The sequence below is a fragment of the Mauremys mutica genome, chromosome 7, assembly GCF_020497125.1.
Source record: "Mauremys mutica isolate MM-2020 ecotype Southern chromosome 7, ASM2049712v1, whole genome shotgun sequence".
In the NCBI taxonomy this organism is placed as follows: domain Eukaryota; kingdom Metazoa; phylum Chordata; order Testudines; family Geoemydidae; genus Mauremys; species Mauremys mutica.
This window is the reverse complement of record NC_059078.1, coordinates 35,679,353-35,694,185: the sequence shown is the minus strand read 5'-3', so window position 1 is coordinate 35,694,185 and position 14,833 is coordinate 35,679,353. Positions and strand designations below refer to the sequence as shown.

The window sequence follows — 14,833 nt, the reverse complement described above, 5'->3', positions numbered from 1 at the left end:
TATATTAGTACAAGAATCACTCTCCCAAACTCTCAGAAAAACAAGACAATGTGAATTAATATTTTTCCAGAAGTATTCATGTATTTTTATTCATAATCATTTGTATTATGGTAATGCCTAGAAGCACCAATTGATCATGGATCAATTGAGCTATGGACTAGGCAGATACATAGTAAGAATTGGCTTCTGCCCTGATGTGCTTACAATCTACATAGGGAAGCTTGGGAGGGGAAACTATAGTCCAGAGGAGTGAAGTGACCTGTTCAAGGTCACACAGCTGGTCAGTGGCAGAGAGGGGAACAGAACCTCCATGCCGTAACTACCACACCATGCTACCTCTCATGTACCTCAGCCTTACATTAGTAATGAGCACAAAAGCCGATGACATTCTGCGACAGTCAACAATACTGGCTGTTGAAAAAATACGAACCTTGTCAACAACTCGGACATACAGTTCTTGTATATCAGATACATAGATTTCAGCTTTAGCTGGAGCAGGGAAAGTCAGACACAAGTCATGAATCATTAGCGTTAAGGTTCCTGGAAATAAAGGATACACCTAAAATGCCAAAAGAAAAGAGTATTAGTTGATGCAATTTTTTTAATTTTAATTTGTGTTTTCTTGCGGACAAAACTTATTTTCCTTATAGTACAGATCAGGTTGGACCCTGAATCCTTGGACATAAACAAGTTTCTTTATCTTAAAGGATCAGGCAGATAGATATTTTACCCACTGAAGCAAAAGTAAAGCTGCAAAATTTATGTAAGCAATCTCCTATCACTGAAGTAGTGTAAATGGCTTCTGGTAACAATTTCAGTAATGAACCCTAATGTGGGGGATGGCCTGGGGTCCTGTATTCTCATGCTATGAGGAGGACAAAAAAACCCCAAACAAACCACAAATCATCCGGAGCAATAAACATTTTTCTTGGGGTGGAGAGGGAAGGAAGACTAACTTTCAAACCAGTAGCACGGCACCTACAGTATTCAGAATGTTACCTTAAATCATCACGGGAGCTACGTTGTAATTGAGGTTGGAAATGCCGTCATTTTTCCCATTGTGACTGCACTTAACTAAGTTTGCTTCACATTATGCAAAAGAATTCCATGTTTAAATAAAGACAATAATTACCAGGTAGCTTTTGAAGCTGAATTTAATTTACAAAAGTACTTTATTTGGCATCATTAGACTACTCCATGTGGTCCTGCCCTACTGATATTCAGTACAGCCACTCTGACATTTCAGACTGGTGAATGCCACCTTCCTAGGAAGAAGGGGTGCATTCTGCTAGTTCTGCAACCAGAAATGAAAGAAAATCCAGAAGAAATATGGATTTTTTCACTGAAGTAGAGCAGGCAGATTGACCTAAGTCTATATTTTTAACAGGTAAAATGTCTGATGTATTTTAACAAAACCAGTATTTTTAATCATACAGGTAGTTAAAACAAAAGGTTACTCACTTCATGCAGTAACTATGGTTCAAGATGTGCCCCCCTATGGATGCTCCATTCAGCTGTGCATGCACCTCTGGAGGCCTTGAGCAGAGATTTTCTGTTAGCAGCGTTCATTTGGCCTGCACATTTGCTCTATACAATCTCATGTTGCACTCCCAGGGTATATTGGGCTGCGTGGGTAAACCGCCCTATCTGAACATCCAACAAGAACATTTCAGAACAGAGGGGAAGGACAGCAAGTAGTAGGTTTTTTTAAATACATCAAACATTTTACCCTTTAAAAATATAGACTTAGTTCAACCTGTTGCTGGAAGTGAGGAATAGGTGCACCGATAGAAGTCCCAATCTCTGGGATATCCCATGCAGGATCTGATCATCCAACTCCCATTTGTAGTCTTGGGAGAAGTGCCTGCTGAGCATATCGGCTGTGACATTCTGGAATCCAGGAACATAAATGGCTGAGATCTGAATCTGATGGGCTACACCCAAGTTCCATAACTTTTTAGCTTCGGCACAGAGGGAGGGGGATCTTGCTCCTTCCTTTTTGTTGATACAGAACATGCAAGCCATATTGACCATCATCATTCTGACCGATTTGCCCTTAACGAGGAGAAGGAACTGAAGACAGCCCTTCTTGACTGCCCTGAGTTCCAACAAATTGATATGGAGAGTGGTTTCCCAAGGTGACTATCTGCACTGAGCTGTGAGCATGTTGAGGTGTGCTCCCCACCGTAACTTTGATGTTTCCATTGTCACAGTTATTGTTGGAGCGGATGAAAGGGATGCCTGCACAGACATCACCTGGAGGGGAACGATAACTTGTAGGTTGAGGGCCAAAAACCAATCTCCTGCCTCTAGAGAAGAGATTATAGCTGCCAGAGTCACCATCTGGAGCTTTTGAGACTTTGCAAATTTGTTTAGTTGTCTTAGATGTAAGATCAGGCTCCATCCTTCTTTGGTACAAAACAATATTTTAAGTAAAATACTTTCCCCCTGTGAGGGGAGGGATCCTGTTGTGTGAAAGGGGTCACCAGTACAAAAGTTTGAGAATCACTGCTCTAAAAGTTGGGAGGTGGCCAAATGGTTGCACCTTACAAACTAGAGGTAAGGGAGGAGTTGAGCCCTTGACCAATCTGTCAAAATTGCTGTTTCAATTACGATTGGGTGCTAGCTGAAGGAGGAAGCTCTTTTACTCTGGATTCTCTGTCTTTTTCTAGCAGGTTGGGTATGTGACAGGTTTGGTCACAGAGACCCCCTTGGGACTGTCACCTGACATGCTGAAACTACCGCGGAGCCCGTTTTCCCTGCCAGCTTGGGACTCCAGAACCCTGCCTTGTTGAGCCAGACACATTAGTCTGCTGCAACACAGACCCAGGGTCTGAACCATATCCCCAAAGATGCAGGCTTTAACTGAAAACCACTCAGCAGGTATTCCTAGCTCCAGCACCCAGACCCCCAGCTCCCAATGGAATCCAAACCCCAAATAAATCCATTTTACTCTGTATAAACTTATACAGGGTAAACTCATAAATGGTCTGCCTTCTATAACAGTGATAGACAGATATGCACAGCTGTTTGCTCCCCCAGGTATTAATCACTTACTCTAGGATCAATAATAAACAAAAAAAAGGATTTTATTAAGAATAAAAAGTAGGATTTAAGGGGTTCCAAGTAATAACAGACAGAACAAAGTAAGTCACCAAGTAAAATAAAGCAAAGAACACGCATAATACATTAAGAAACTGAATACAGGTAAACCTCACTCTCAGAGATGTTCCAATAAGCTTCTTTCACAGACTAGACTCCTTCTTAGTCTGGGCCCAATCCTTTCCCCTGGTGCAGTCCTTCGTTAGTTCCAGCTCAGGTGGTAACTAGGGGATTTTTCATGACTGCCACCCCCTTTGTTCTTTTCCACCCCCTTTTATATCTTTGGCACAAGGCAGGAATCCTGTCTCTCTCTCTGGGTTCCCACCCTTCCTTCTAAATGGAAAAGCACCAGGTTTAAGATGGATTGCAGTATCATGTGACATGTTCACATAGCCAATGAGTAATGAAGTCTCACAGGACGGCACCCACGTATACAGGAAGGCTTACAAGTAAACAGAACCATTTACAATTGTTCCAGTTAATGGGAGCCATCAAGATCCTAAGCCACCATTAATGGCCCACACTTTGCATAACTGCAATAGGACCTCAGAGTAATACTTCATATTTCTAGTTTTAGATACAAGAATGATACATTCATACAAATAGGATGAGCACATTCAGTAGATTACAAGATTTGTACTGATACCTTACAAGAGACCTTTTGCATAAAGCATATTCCAGTTACATTATATTCATACTCATAAGCATATTTCCATAAACATATGGAGTGCAACGTCACAGGGTGGTTTTGTGAAAACCAGAGAAGTGAACTGGGTGTGATCTGTAAGGAGTTTGAGACCTGCTAAATCTCCTCTTGCTTGTAGGATTGTATATTCCCAGAGATATCAACATGGCCCTGCAGTCTTGCGTGTGCAGGGACTTTTCCGTAGTTCCTGGAGGCAAGGGCCCAGGGGCTGCAGAGACATTGGGCCAGCCACTGCTGAGAGCGGCGCGGGGCCCACAGGGGGGCAATCCTACGGGCTGGATCCAAAGCCCAGAAGGGCTGTAGTTTGCCCACCCCTGATCTAGTGGCAGCATCTGCGGCATCCAAACATGCTTGGACAGAGGTTCTGGCTAAAAGATGACTATCCTTAATGATGGACTGTAAGTTCTCTATGCTCCTGTGGAAGATGTTCAATAAAGGATGCAAACTTGTTTTCATTTGTATAGTCTTTGTTGGCCATGACTGACTGACTGATTGTGATCCGAAATTGGAGGGTTGTGGATGAGCAGAGCTTCCATCCAAAAAGGTCTACCCTTTTCTGGTCCTTGTCATAAAAAGAGTAGACCTGGCATAGTGCTGTCTACAATGCTCGTTTACAGCATCCACCACCAGGGAATTAGGTGGGGGGTGGGAGAAGAAAAATTTGGAGTTCTGGTGGGGGAACGTAATAGTTCTTATCTGCCCATTTACAAGTTGGTGGTATGATGGCAGGAGTGTGCCACACAGTCTTTGACGGATCCAGGAGCACTTCATTAAAGGGTAGCACAACCCGGCTGTCGCTGACTGCAAAATGGAGTCAGGAGAGCGTGATGTGAGTCTTTAACCTGAAGGGAGTCTACCATTCTCTTCCAGGGTCCTGGAATTTATTAAAATTGAGATGAAGATGAAAAAGGGGTTTGAGGTGTAGCCCCTGTTTGCCTCCTGTTCCTCAAAGGTCTCCTTATGTTGCGTCTTTGGTTAAGAAGACTGTTTGACTCTAGTTTCCTGGACCAGTGGAGCTGGAGGTGTGGCAAATTGTTGCAGATATGCTGCCCAAGATCCCAGTATGGCCACTGGGGAGGCCCACACAGGAGAGGGGCTAGTACCCAGGAGTGATCCCACTATGACAAATGTGGGTGAGGGTCTTTGTCAAAGTATGAGTTCCTATAATAATGTGGAGGAGAACCCCACACTGACAAGGACGAGACTAAATGTCTCCTTCATCCTCCTCAACATCCTCCAATGGGGTGTCCCAGGAGAAAAGAAAGGAGAATCCTGCAGTACTGGGAAGCACTGGTAATTTGGAGACCAGGGTCATGGTAAAGAGAGTCATTGGTACTCATAAGCAGGAGGGATTCCAGTTCATTTAACACTGACAAGTCCCCAGAGTAATGGAATTCCTGCAGTAGCAAGTGGGTCAGTACCAACTCAGCAGTTGACTTGGGCTGTATCACTGGTTTGGAGTGCACAAGCACTGGGGACAAAGGCACGTGCTTTGATTTTGTCAGTACAGATGGATCTGAATGGGAAGGCACCATTGGTAAGTCTGAAATAGACAGTCCTGATCTGGAGGCAGATGGTATCAAGGCCCTGCCAGCACCATGTTTCTCCAAAGTGCTCAAGGATCTCCATGTTCTGCTGGTACCAAGTCGAGAGGTCAAGGCCTCCGATGCCATAGACCCAACAGAGATCAGAAACTTCTTGGGAGCTGGCTCCTTGTGGTGGGAGACAGGGCTGCTCTTTGAAGCCTTCCCTGAGACCTCTAAGATCTTCGCCTTTTTAGGCAAGATCTTAGCGAAAGTTGAAGGGACACTGGCTCTGCCTGGAGGCCAACATATGGGGCAGGGAGGTGGTCTCATGACCTGACTCGGAAGCAGGTTGAAGGGAGTACTCCATCAGCTGTTTGGTCTCCTGAATCTTCTGAACTCCTGATTTTAGAGCCAGGAAAAAGGTACACTTTTGGGAGATCTGACTCTCCCAAGCAACAGGTATACTTAGAATGGCCGTCGCTGATCGGGATAGCCTCCTGAAAAGAGCACCAGCGTTTGAAACCTTGTGAGCCAGGCATGCCCAGCCAGGCCAAATAAGCTCCCCAGAGGAAATGGGGAAGAAATAATATGAGGAGAGGAAAAATGGAAACCTCCCACAACCACCTAATTGTATCCTAACAACAATTAGCACTAACTAGAAACACTAAACTAACTAAACAAACAACAACTATAAAATAGGCTGAGGCAGGCAAGAGGTGGACACACTAGAGCTCTGTCTCAGGCCAAGGTGGCAGAGACGGAGCTGAGAGCGGTTAGCCTGCACAACCCTATATACCTTCAGAATGTGGCATAAGGCTATACAGAGTACCTCTGCAGGCCGAACGGACATTGCTAATGGAAAATCTCCAATCAAGGGCTCGAGAGGCATTTGTGTACCTGAAGTGGAGCACCCACAGGGACACTACTCAAAGAACAGATCTTGTTTCATCTATTTCACAAGGCCTCCTCACTGCTCACCCCTAAAGTCTACTGTTCCAAGATGAAATGAAGTTCATATGAACATATCAGGCATAGTATTCCTGTAGCCACATGGGAGATCTGACTGAAGAGATTTTAAGAACCGAGACCAACTGCATAAACTTCAAAAATAAATTCAGCTTCTTAGAATAACAAAAACTTTTTTCCCCTCTAGCTGACAGTCTCCCTGTGAAAGTATTGCAAACTCCCTCTTTCTACAGCTATAGAGATGTTTTTATCAATACACACCACCACCAAAGAAGAACAGTCATCTCTGACATCACTAATATCCAATTAATTCTATTAGTTTTGTTGAATTTGTTGCCATTTACAAAGAATTCTGCGTGTTAAAGGCATTAACATTCCTCCCCTCCCCCCAATAAAGAATATGATGCATATATACTATTGTTCATTGCAGATAACTCCTAATTCAAATGTATCATCAATGGTTGAAATAAAGCATAGCTGCAGAGTAATACTTAATGCATTTTCTTCTGTGTGACTACCGGTATATCAAATCCCTGTAGAAAGTGGGCCTGATACTTAAACAGACCTTTTCCATCTTTAGTTATCCTTTTGAAGTTAGCTGTAGTATTTTCTTTCTCCCTTAGCATTATTAGAAGAATCTGAAGATTTTACAAACATCTTTGCTAACCTAAAACAAATATTATAATGCCACTGCTGTAATCAACTTATCTTTTATATATGTTATTTCTGAACAATTTTGTGTTTTCAGAACACTTTGATAGGAGAGTTTACTATAGATATTTTTATCACCTTAGAATCCTTTGCTGTTACTGCTTCCTGAAGTCTAGTATAAAGATATAAACCTTTCTCTTGTCACTAAGATTAACTGACTGTCTGTTTGACCATTCCTATATGAGTGCTGCTTATTCAAGTAGGGATGTTAGATGTAACAACATTTTGGTTATGGTAACAACTCAGCTAGTTTCAGTTGTTTTCATTCAAACCTCTTGAGAATGGACAGTTTCTCTGAGCTGCAAGGGCATTCAGGGCATTAGCATGCAAATGAGCACAAGTGGAGTTTATATTATGTGGCCTGCGTTCTTAACCAGGGTGCAGCAACTTTAGTTTTGCAAATTCTCTGTGTATTTATGAGTACAGTTCTGCAAAATTACTCATTTGGGCTTAAAGGTATTTGAGAGCAAATTTCTATTATTGGCAAAGTTTACAAACCTCATTCAGGCTTGAATTTGTAATCTATATACCAGCTCCCCTCCCCTTCCTCAAAACAACAAACCCATACGATGTATCATAATTTGTCTATTTACTCCACCAATGGTGGCAATTTAAATTTGCACAACCCTAATACTGATTTGTAGCCTCTAGTCTCACTCATACTGAGGCATGTGCTGACTTCCCTCATGAGTCTCTCTAACCTTATGTAATGGTTCCAAGGTCCACTGACTTTCTACAGTCCCTGCAGAAGGAAGTTACTTACCCTATGCAGGGGATCTCAAACTGGGGGTTGGGACCCCTCAGGGGGTCACGAGGTTATTACATGGGGGGGTTGCGAGGTGTCAGCCTCCACCCCAAACCCCGCTTTGCCTCCAGCATTTATAATGGTGTTAAATATATAAAAATCTGTTTTTAATTTATAAGGGGGGGGTCACACTCAGAGGCCTGCTGTGTGAAAGGGGTCACCAGTACAACAGTTTGAGAACAACTGCCGTACAGTAACTGGAGTTCTTTGAGATGTTGTAGTCAGTGTTGATCCCACTCTGAGTAAGCATCCGCTTCTCACGTGTAGAACTGGATTCTTTTGAAAACCACTGTCCACCACGGCCACCCTGTGCCTCTTCATGTTCCCGTTCGCAGTTATGAAGGGAGGGCGGAATGACCCTGCCCCAGTTCCCTCTCAATTCGCAGCCCACGTTGCTGAGAAGTGGGGATGGAAGGAGAGTGGTGGGAGTCATGCTCTGATGACAACATCTCGAAGAATGACCGTTATTGCAGGGTGTGCATCAGTGCAGCTCCCACTGTAGGGCAAGAAGTATTCCTGCTGGATAATGGAATGAGGAGTACCAGCTGCATCAGTCAAATAATGATCAGAGCTCCGATCTCCTGAGCTTGGCACCAGAGCCAGCCACCATGTCAAGGTTCAGTCACACTGCCAAAGGCAGCAAGAGGAAACTGAGGGAGGGTTGCAGCTGCCCCGCTCTTTATGCCCTTACATGGGAACATGAAGGGACACAGAGCACAAGTATGGCTCCAGTGGCACCCCATCAAAACAAAACTGAATCCCACGTGCACGCACATCTCCAGTGGGATCCACACTGACACATACTCAAAGAAGAACCTTGGGGACATGCTAAGTGTTGAGGACTTAGGCCTTGGCTACACTTGCAAATTTGCAGCGCTGCAGCAGGGTGTGAAAACACACCCTCTCCAGCGCTGCAAATTGCAGCGCTGCAAAGCGCCAGTGTGGTCAAAGCCCCAGCGCTGGGAGCGCGGCTCCCAGCGCTGTACGTTATTCCCTACAGGGAGGTGGAGTACGGACAGCGCTGGGAGAGCTCTCTCCCAGCGCTGGCGCTTTGACTACACTTAGCGATTCAAAGCGCTGCCGAAGTGCAAGTGTAGCCATAGCCTTGAAAACAGAGGAAGTCATTTAAAGATCTCTTTGAGAGAAAGGGAATGAAGAAATCTGACTGTAGAGGTGCTGGGAGCATTGTCGTCATCCCCGTGTAAGAGATTAAGGAAGAAAAGACAGTTAATTCTTCCTTGAAAAAGGCCAAACATGTAATCTGCTGCAAAAATCCAGACCAACTCGCCAGAGCAACAGCCAGGAATTGTGACAAGTTATCATCACCCAATTAATATATATATTTATTTCATACAAATATTTAGGAGAATAGGAAAGGATCCGACCAATTTGCATTTGTAATTCTGGATGTGTTCTTTCCAAAGGCACATTAGCACTGATTTATGGATGTACACAATGAAAATCATAACAGGAAGCTGGACTGACAGAGCGTGGAAAAAGATGCAGATTGCTAGAGTTATAGCAATGTGTGTTGAAATAAGGGTAGGATGTCAGCCATGTAGCTGGTTTTATTATTACAATAAAAGTAAGTTGTTGAAATGCATTTATAACTGCATGTCTCTACTGTTATCCAAGTCTACCTTCTGCTCCTTTTAAAATATACATTTGTATCTCTAGCATGGTGCATTATACAGTTATAATTTATTGTACTCCCATCTTCCCTCAAGATGTACCAACTGTACTGACTGCCTGCAGACCCCTGTAAGTACCCTGAAAGAAGATGTTGCCATTCAGGAGATAAGCCCCAATCCTGCAAACACTTATACACATAAGAACATACGAATGGCCCTACTGGGTCAGACCAAAGGTCCATCTAGCCCAGTATCCTCTCTTCCGAAAGTGGCCAGTGCCAGGTGCCCCAGAGGGAATGAACAGAACAAGTAATCATCAAGTGATCCATCCCCTGTCGCTCATTCCCAGCTTCTGGCGAACAAACAGAGGCGAGGGACACCATTCCTGCCCATCCTGGCTAATAGCCATTGATGGACCTATCCTCCATGAATTTATCTAGTTCTTTTTTGAATCCTGTTATGGTCTTGGCCTTCAAAACATACTCTGGCAAGGAGTTCCATAGGTTGACTGTGCATTGTGTGAAGAAATACTTCCTTTTATTTGTTTTAAACCTGCTGCCTATTAATTTCATTTGGTGACTAGTTCTTGTGTTATGAGACGTAGTAAACAACACTTCCTTATCTACTTTCTCTACACCAGTGATGATTTTATAGACCGCAATCATATCTCCCCTTAGTCGTCTCTTTTCCAAGCTGAAAAGTCCCAGTTTCATCAATCTTTCCTCATTCGGAAGCCATTCCATACACCTAAGCATTTTTGTTGCCCTTTTCTGAACCTTTTCCCAATCTCAATCTTTTTTGAGATGGGGCAACCACATCTGCACACAGTATTCAAGATGTGGGCGTATCATGGATTTATACAGAGGCAACATGATATTTTCTGTCCTATTATCTATCCCTTTCTTAATTATTCCCAGCATTCTGTTCGCTTTTTTGACTGCCGCTGCACATGCTTAACTTTACTATCATGAGTAATTCCATTTAAATCAATGGCACTACTCATGGCACTAAAATGAAGCACATGCATGAGTGTTTACTGAATCAGGACCTAATACTGGTTATAGTAACACACAAATAATTTCTAGATCATGGGCAAAATGTAGCATGACACAGACTGTTTTACCATGAAAAGGAGAAGGACAAAACACTCATGAAGTTCAACTCTGGACCTCTCCATGGAGGTCTCATTTATCTGGGAAGCATTTAGGCTGGGATTTACAAAACCACTCAAACTGCCATTGACTTCCACAAGAGCAGAGTTAGGCCTGTACCAAGAACATCTGAAAATCTCAGCTTTAGACCTCAACGAACAGCACTACAGAAAGTCTCAGAACAGCTCTATAAAAGGAAGAACAGATTTTAAACAGCAACGATAAATATTTAAATCTGACAAATTTTCTTTGTTTGTTTTAAAGGAAAAAAATGCTTGTACTGGATAAGTCATTTATATTGTAGGAAGAGACCTACTACGATAACAAAAACAAATTAGCACGAATAAAATACCTGGAAAATCTTCTACAATCAGAGACAATTACAAGAAAACACTTCATCTAGAAAGAGCATTTACTGTCAAATGTTAGTGTCAAGTCTTTTCTTATGTCCTTGCCATGCAAAACTAAGTAAACTCCCCTGCTGTTTCCTAACCAAAAGGATGGACGATATAGATCTTGACCGTAAAAAGTGCAAAAAACTACTCACTAGATCTTGCTGTCAAATGTGGTGTGATAATAGAAAATGGAAAGGCACCAACAGGAAAGAAAATCAAAGGATTTTTACAATCTCTTAGTGCTTCCCTTCTCTTTATAATTTGTTAACAGTACAATTTATTATGAATCGTAACAAGCTGTTATCTCTCACCATACCAAAAAGGCAACACTGAGATTAGCATACTCAGATCATTAAAATAAATACACTGAAGCATTATTCTACTCACCAAAGCAATGCCTTGAGCTTCTTGATAAGCCACTTTTACAACATTTATAATACTGGTGTTGATGAAAAAATACCCAGAACCCTCTTTGATGAGCAGCTCTGCCTGCAAAAAGGAAAAGCACGCGGGATTACATCTTTTTAGTACATTGCCAAAACTGTAAAACACTTACTCTCCGAGCATTTGTGACACTCCACCTCCCCCGAGATACAAATTAAAATAATTAGTAAGAAGATTCTTTACCTTGACATCAGGATGATTGTAGATTGTAACACCACTAGGACTCACTTTCACATCTTCTACAAGTATCAGCTCAATGGTGGCAGACACAGGGATAAGAGGTTCATACTGAAAGGAATAATGCAGATTATTGATCAATTGGGGTAGCACGCAATTAAAAGCCAAAGGAGCGTCAGTTACTCCTCTATGTAGGGAAGGATGGATTACCTAGATGCGTAAATGGACATCGGAAGTGGAGATTAGGTAACAGAACATCTCCAACGATCAAGGTACAGATGGAGTTGCTTATCTGTTATGTATGCAGAAGTACACAATGAATGCTGCAGTGTTCTGCTTATGCCCCAAAATGCAAGACAAGGAGCATAGGCCTGTGCATTAGCAGCTTGGAAGGATTAATTTAGGATGATTGACATACATGTGTAGGGTTTATTAGATCACCAGAGACATTTTGGAGGCCTTGATGTTACAAGTTTAGATAGAATTCTGACTATAGGCTTTCAGTCTCTCTTGTCCTTCCACATTTCCTTTTCAGAATTACACACAAGTTATCCACAAAAATCAACAAATAAAATAAAATCAACCCACAATTACTTGCAAGTACATAACCATTATACAAAATTGTACTACAGAATCTGGTTTAATCATTTGATCCCAATGACATTAGGTTAAGCAAGAAAAATTCAGAGCAGCCTTTCAGGGGAAGTTAGTATTATATCACCATTCAACCCAATTAGTTAAATTATTTTGCTCAATATAGAGAGGGATGTCATCCACAATGAAACACTTGGGTGCTTTACTTAACGAGAGGACAGTCAGTCAAGACATCTTAATTAGCATAGCTATTAACAAGATATTTGTTTTGGAGTTTTTTGTTTTTAAGGAAAAAAAAACAAATCAAAACAAAAGTGCCAGCTTTCTTTGCCATAATGTTCATGCTGCAACAGGAATGAGCAAACAAATCAGTATTTTCTGTCATTTAAATTACTGATGTATGTGCCTGGATACCAGAAACTGGCTGTGTAACCAATCTTTGCCTTGGCAAAATACAGGTTTCTCCTACATCTGGAATTTAAAATGAATGAAAACCAAAACCTGATACCTTAGAGGTGTGTGAAGTCATTTTGTGTGGGTGTTTTATGGAAAGGATAGCCCAAGAAATCAGTCCTGCATATTTGGGGGGGAGAAATGTAGAATTTTCCAAACTCGAAGAAAAATTCTACAAAATCACTATTTCTAGGTATCTGTCAATCTCTCAGACTGCCTACCTGATGTTTGGTGTTGAAATGATAAAATATAGGGCAATTGTTATTTGTTTGTCTTAAAATAAGGTAGAATTTGAAGGACCATATAGTAATACCAGGGTACTGATGTTCCTATTACATTCCACTTTCCTTACAGGAGTTATAGAAGGACTGAATAGGTCAGGGGAAAAAGAGAGACAGACCCATTCACCCTCTGTGTCAATTTAAATCTAGTTCTGTGTAATCATGAACAAAAAGAATCATTATGGATGGCGTCCAAGAGTTGGTTTCAGTCTAATTCCTAGTTGGGCACATGCCCACATGGTACAAAACAACTTCCCAACTGGAACGAATTGGGATCCTTGCTGGCAATCTCAGTGCAGAGCCAAGGACTGAATGGCAATTCTGATTATCCTCCCACTCCTACAGGATCTCACCTCCAGAGCAGAGCTGGGGGATACTGACAAAGCATGGAGGAATTCACATGACTGCTGTCCAAATGTATGTTATAAGCTAAGATCACTTCAGTCTCCCGGGCAATAAATTCTGCACTTTGCTTGAATCCTATATACACCTACGCCCCTAGCAGAGTTTTCAAAGAACCACTTAGAAAAACATTTTCAGCAAAGCCCTAACGCTGTTTATTCTATTTTACACAAGTACTTAGATCTCCAAGACAAACGATATGTGATGCAGGGTTCTTTTGGCTCATTTGGATTTGGTTTTTGTAAGTTAGTAACTTGCTGTGTACAAGTCCTAGCCAATCCCACAGGGAAATGCTCACAACCCTCCCTTCTCCAGTTTAAAAATATATATTTTTCAAAAATTAGGTCACTAATTTGAGTCAGACTTCACCGCTTATTGAGACTGCTTTTTGCTGTCACCCTTCCCTGTGTTTATAAAATGTCTACTTAGTTAAGCATTTCAAGGCAGGTACTTTGGCTTTTTAGACATCTATATACATCCCCTAGCTAGCACATGGCTGGTACTATACAAATAATAACCTCACTGCTCTAACAGATGCAAGTCAAGTCGAACTACAGAGATACAGTCTGACAATCATCAATGTGTCAGAGTTGTAAAGGCTGAAACTTTCTGCTCTATTTTGCAACTAAATCCTAAATACTGTTGTTTCCCCAGTGACAGTTGTATCAAGCAAATGGTTGCTTTAGTGAAGGACAACCCGACAAAGCTTCACTGATCCATAAAAAATCCTGAATCAAAGAAAATTAAGTGAAATAAAGTATGAAAATTCTTTATGATCCTCTTATCCAGGTTGTGAAAAAAGAACCAGTTATATTTAAGGTAGGTAAATAACTAAGAATAAAGAAAAATAAAACAACTGGGGACACTATACAAATAGATTGATGTGGTTCTGTCTTGGGAAGATGGTAATAAAGAGTTATCTTATTATTTTTAAACTAATTAAGCATAATGCAGCAAGGAAATGAATATATAGGGCAATCCTCATTAGGGCACTATGGGAAAAACAGAGAGTAAATTATACTTCAAAGTACCGGTATATTCACTTTAGCTGTACTGAGATGAGACTGCTGGTATCCTGTCGCAGTAGCGGAGACAACAGTTGTTCCAGACTCCCGATGAACTAGAACAGTTTGCAAGCCTGAAACAAAAACAAAGTGATAGATTTACAACAGGAAGAGCTGTTTACTAAATTTCAGCTTAAAGCACTCCCAATGAAGTCATATTAATCAAGCTGCGGGGCAGAAGGAGAAGGGAGGTTATGGCCATTTAAAATTAATGCTCAACATCTTTCCACTTTCATTTTATACATTTTTAAACAGCCAAGGATTTTTTTTTTTACATGCAGATTTCTCTTGGAAAAATTTCACACCCAGTTAGAAAACAAGCTTTAAAAAATTAAAGGTGATTTAATGTTTTGCGGGTCAGATTATGGAACTCCATTTTCTTGGCACTAGCATAAACATCACTAATTGTAATTAACCCAGTCTTC

At 41.6% G+C, this 14,833-nt stretch overlaps 1 protein-coding gene across 1 annotated transcript in view; it reads right to left on the bottom strand.

Moving 5' to 3' along the window:
• Positions 1-14,833, bottom strand: part of NUP210 (nucleoporin 210) — a 116,310-nt gene that overhangs the window by 40,384 nt on the left and 61,093 nt on the right. The window contains exons 18-21 of the mRNA XM_045025291.1: positions 14,376-14,482; positions 11,621-11,725; positions 11,381-11,482; positions 431-559 (exon numbers count right to left, since the gene is read on the bottom strand). Coding sequence (XP_044881226.1) covers positions 431-559; positions 11,381-11,482; positions 11,621-11,725; positions 14,376-14,482 — 443 coding nt within the window. The remainder of the gene's footprint in view (positions 1-430; positions 560-11,380; positions 11,483-11,620; positions 11,726-14,375; positions 14,483-14,833) is intronic.